This window comes from Cibotium barometz, chromosome 37, assembly GCF_041138505.1.
Source record: "Cibotium barometz isolate CiBa-2024 chromosome 37, ASM4113850v1, whole genome shotgun sequence".
In the NCBI taxonomy this organism is placed as follows: Eukaryota; Viridiplantae; Streptophyta; class Polypodiopsida; order Cyatheales; family Cibotiaceae; genus Cibotium; species Cibotium barometz.
Genome location: NC_141082.1, coordinates 12,670,180 through 12,673,392, shown reverse-complemented (window position 1 = coordinate 12,673,392; position 3,213 = coordinate 12,670,180). Strand labels below are relative to the sequence as shown.

The window sequence follows — 3,213 nt, the reverse complement described above, 5'->3', positions numbered from 1 at the left end:
GATTGTGCTATTATTCCTATGAGCAAGAGGTGGACAAGCAATCCCAGAGGCATAACATCATTACAAAGGATGGGAAGTGGGATAGCAGCCACAATGGTGGCAATGATAGTGGCAGCCCTGGTTGAGAAGAGAAGGCTGGAGGTATTCCGGCATGGTGGCAATCTCTCAATTCTATGGCTAATCCCACAAAATGCAATTGTGGGACTAAGCATGGCTTTGCTGATTGTTGGACAGATGGAGTTTTTCTACACTGAGATATCAGAGAGTGTGAGGAGCCTTGGGATCTGCCTTACATTGGTATGTCGTGGCTTGGGTAATTTCTTAAGCAGTCTCTTTGTTACAATTGTTACTTCCATAACCTCTCACCATGGTCACCACTTGGGATGGATCCCACCCAACCTTAACTTGGGCCACCTTGACTACTTTTATTGGTTCCTTTCCTCTTTAATGTTCGTCACTTTACTCCTTTACATCATATATGCACATCACTACACCTATTTGGAGCAACATCCCAATTTGATTAATACTACTCCTACCCACCAAGACCTTAAAAGCCCCCAAAGGTGTGAATAGTGGACTTGTGGATCCCGTGGTAGAGAACTCTCTTGAGGAAAGTGTAACTTGCCTTAAGCAAGCCAAAATAATGTAAGCCTGAAAAAAAACTGTAGATAAAGGTTTTCACACAAAGGAGTAATCTTGTAAGACGATGATGTACTTCATGGAAAAGACCCAGAGTTATTAAATTCCCATCTACAACTATTGTATATAACACAATTGGATGAGCCTTTGCTCAAAGATGTCCCCACTTAGATTATTTTCATCATCATTCGTTCTATTTTATGTGAGACTTATGCCTTTTGATTTTTCTCTAAAAATTCTTGCCTTTAATATATGTTTACCAACTTTGTCGAAGTGTTACTTTGCAACTTTATAAGGATTAGAAATATCTTGCCATTCACTTCTCCTTTGAATAACGACTTTGCTCTTGACTATTTTCATCATTAAGATTGATCTCCTTGAGTTTTACTATTCTTTGAGATTGCCTACATGGTAATGTTGATCTCTACATTAAGGAATATTTAGCAATGTAAAAAAGAACAGCTGAACTTGTAACTCGTGTCAAATAATTAACAACGAAATGATAATGTGTAAGTAATGAGAGAATGGCAATGACCATTTTATGTCTTTAATTGTCTTAAACATGGTGCTAAAAACATCCTTGTATGTCTCAAATGATAATGTGTAAGTAAGGAGAGAATGGCAATGACCATTTTTTGTCTTTAACTGTCTCAAACATAGTGCTAAAAACATCCTTATTCTCTCTCTCCTTTTCACTTAGTGATTTTACGAGCTCCTTGACCCTTGCATCCATGCCTATCATGGTGCGCTGAACAGATGTGTAAACACTATGAGCTTGCATTGCTAGCCTCCTAGGGTATCCCAATAACCCTGCATTGCCTTCACACACATACTTAATAAAAGATGTAAGCCCACTAAATTGTGGAGGACTTTGGGTAATTGGATTGGGTGGATAAACACACCCCTCAACCCAAAAATTGGCATGTTTTTTTTCGTGCATTTCTCTCTTGTTGCATTAGCTCTGGTTGCTTTTTACTTGTTCTCTTTGTTGAGATATCGAGCTCATCTAGTGAGGACACTGATAATCCGCCTGGGGGATAGGCCCCACACTTACACCACTGGCATGGTTGGTGGCATGGTTGGTGAGATCATGGGTGATATGCGGCCAGTGGGATGACAGGTTGTGTGACAGCCATTCTAGAGACTGGCATAGTTATAGCGCCAGCTCATTTAGTTGGGTTCACACTATAGAGAACCCTAGTATGTATTTGGTTGAGTATCTTTTATATTGTGTGTACTCTTATCTTTGTATATGGTGTGTTGAGTGTTGTGTGAAGAAGAAGAAGATTTTCAGCCTCTCACCTAGTGTGTTCTTTTTTAGGGTTTTGTGAGTGTGAGTGTGCTTGCAAGAGCTCAAGCTCTCTTCTCGCTTGCATCTTTTCATGGTATCAGAGCCTGGTTCATGCTCAAGGCTGAGCTGCAAGCAAGAGAGAAGCGCAGGAAGCAGTACGAGAGTAAGAGCTTCATCTACTCTTCCCTATTTATGTTGGCATGACTACACCCTTGTCGGGAGCTCTACGGGAGGCACCGGCAAACGATCTCTGATTGAGGAGCTTTCTTCGCGGGAGTAAAGCTATAGGGCAACTATATTGTCCTATTAGACATTGTTTCGGGTCCATTACGACCTTCGTTTTTCAGAAAGTAGGTGATTTTGAGCACTGCGGCAGCGGGTAAGTCACATTGCTGAGATTGCGCGAGCATTGATGGGAGAGAAGAATATGCCGCATAGCTATTGGGCTAAGGTTGTTTCTATAGCAGTTTACATCATGAACAGGACTCCAACTGCAGTCATACATAATGTAACTCCAGAGGAGAGGTTTGCTGGTAGAAAACCTGATTTGTCTCATCTGAAAGTCTTTGGATGCATTGCATATGTGCATGTGCCAGCAAATGAGTTGAGAACTAAGCTAGATCCAAAAGCTGAAAAATATGTGTTTATTGGGTATTCCCTTGAGCAAAAGGGATACAGGTGTTATAACCCTACTACACGTGAGTTGAGGGTAAGCAGGGATGTTGTTTTTGATGAGATGAGCAGCTGGTATGCTGCTGAAAAAGAAGCTGTTGGGGCTGATGTGAGTGGAAATGTGGTTGCACAGAATACAAGTCAGCACAATCACAGTCTTTGAGTGGACCAGGAGAGTCCTCATCTAGTGGTTTAGTTGATAGACTATGGAGTGGCATGCTGGGTCATAATACCAGTCCTGCAAATGTGATTAGTACATCACATAAAGGCAAAGAGAAAGTGGTTGAGTCCCTCAATATTCTTGACATTTCTGCAGGGCATTCTCATGTTGATGGAGAGCCTAGTAGCTTGTTAACCTATGACGGACATTGAGACGTACTATGTTTTACGTCATTAATTTAAATATTCTGAGTCATGGACCGGGCTTGTCGGCACCATATGTTAAGGATGAAGGGATTGGGTGATCGCCGATGAGAGGCGCACCTTGAATATCAGTAGGATAAGGGTTAGGGTTGGCCGGCCATGTATGGGCGCCCAAGTGTGAACGGCCAAGTCACCTATAAGAGTCAAAAGTAACCCTAAAATCCTCATTCTCATGTGTTGTGAATACA

At 41.7% G+C, this 3,213-nt stretch overlaps 1 protein-coding gene across 1 annotated transcript in view; it reads left to right on the top strand.

Moving 5' to 3' along the window:
• The window catches only part of LOC147616959 (protein NRT1/ PTR FAMILY 8.1-like), a 3,546-nt gene extending 2,634 nt beyond the window's left edge, over window positions 1–912 (top strand). The window contains exon 4 of the mRNA XM_086776606.1: window positions 1–912. This exon is cut by the window's left edge and continues 295 nt beyond it. Coding sequence (XP_086632732.1) covers window positions 1–573 — 573 coding nt within the window. The 3' untranslated portion in view covers window positions 574–912.
• The last annotated feature ends 2,301 nt before the right edge of the window (window positions 913–3,213 follow it).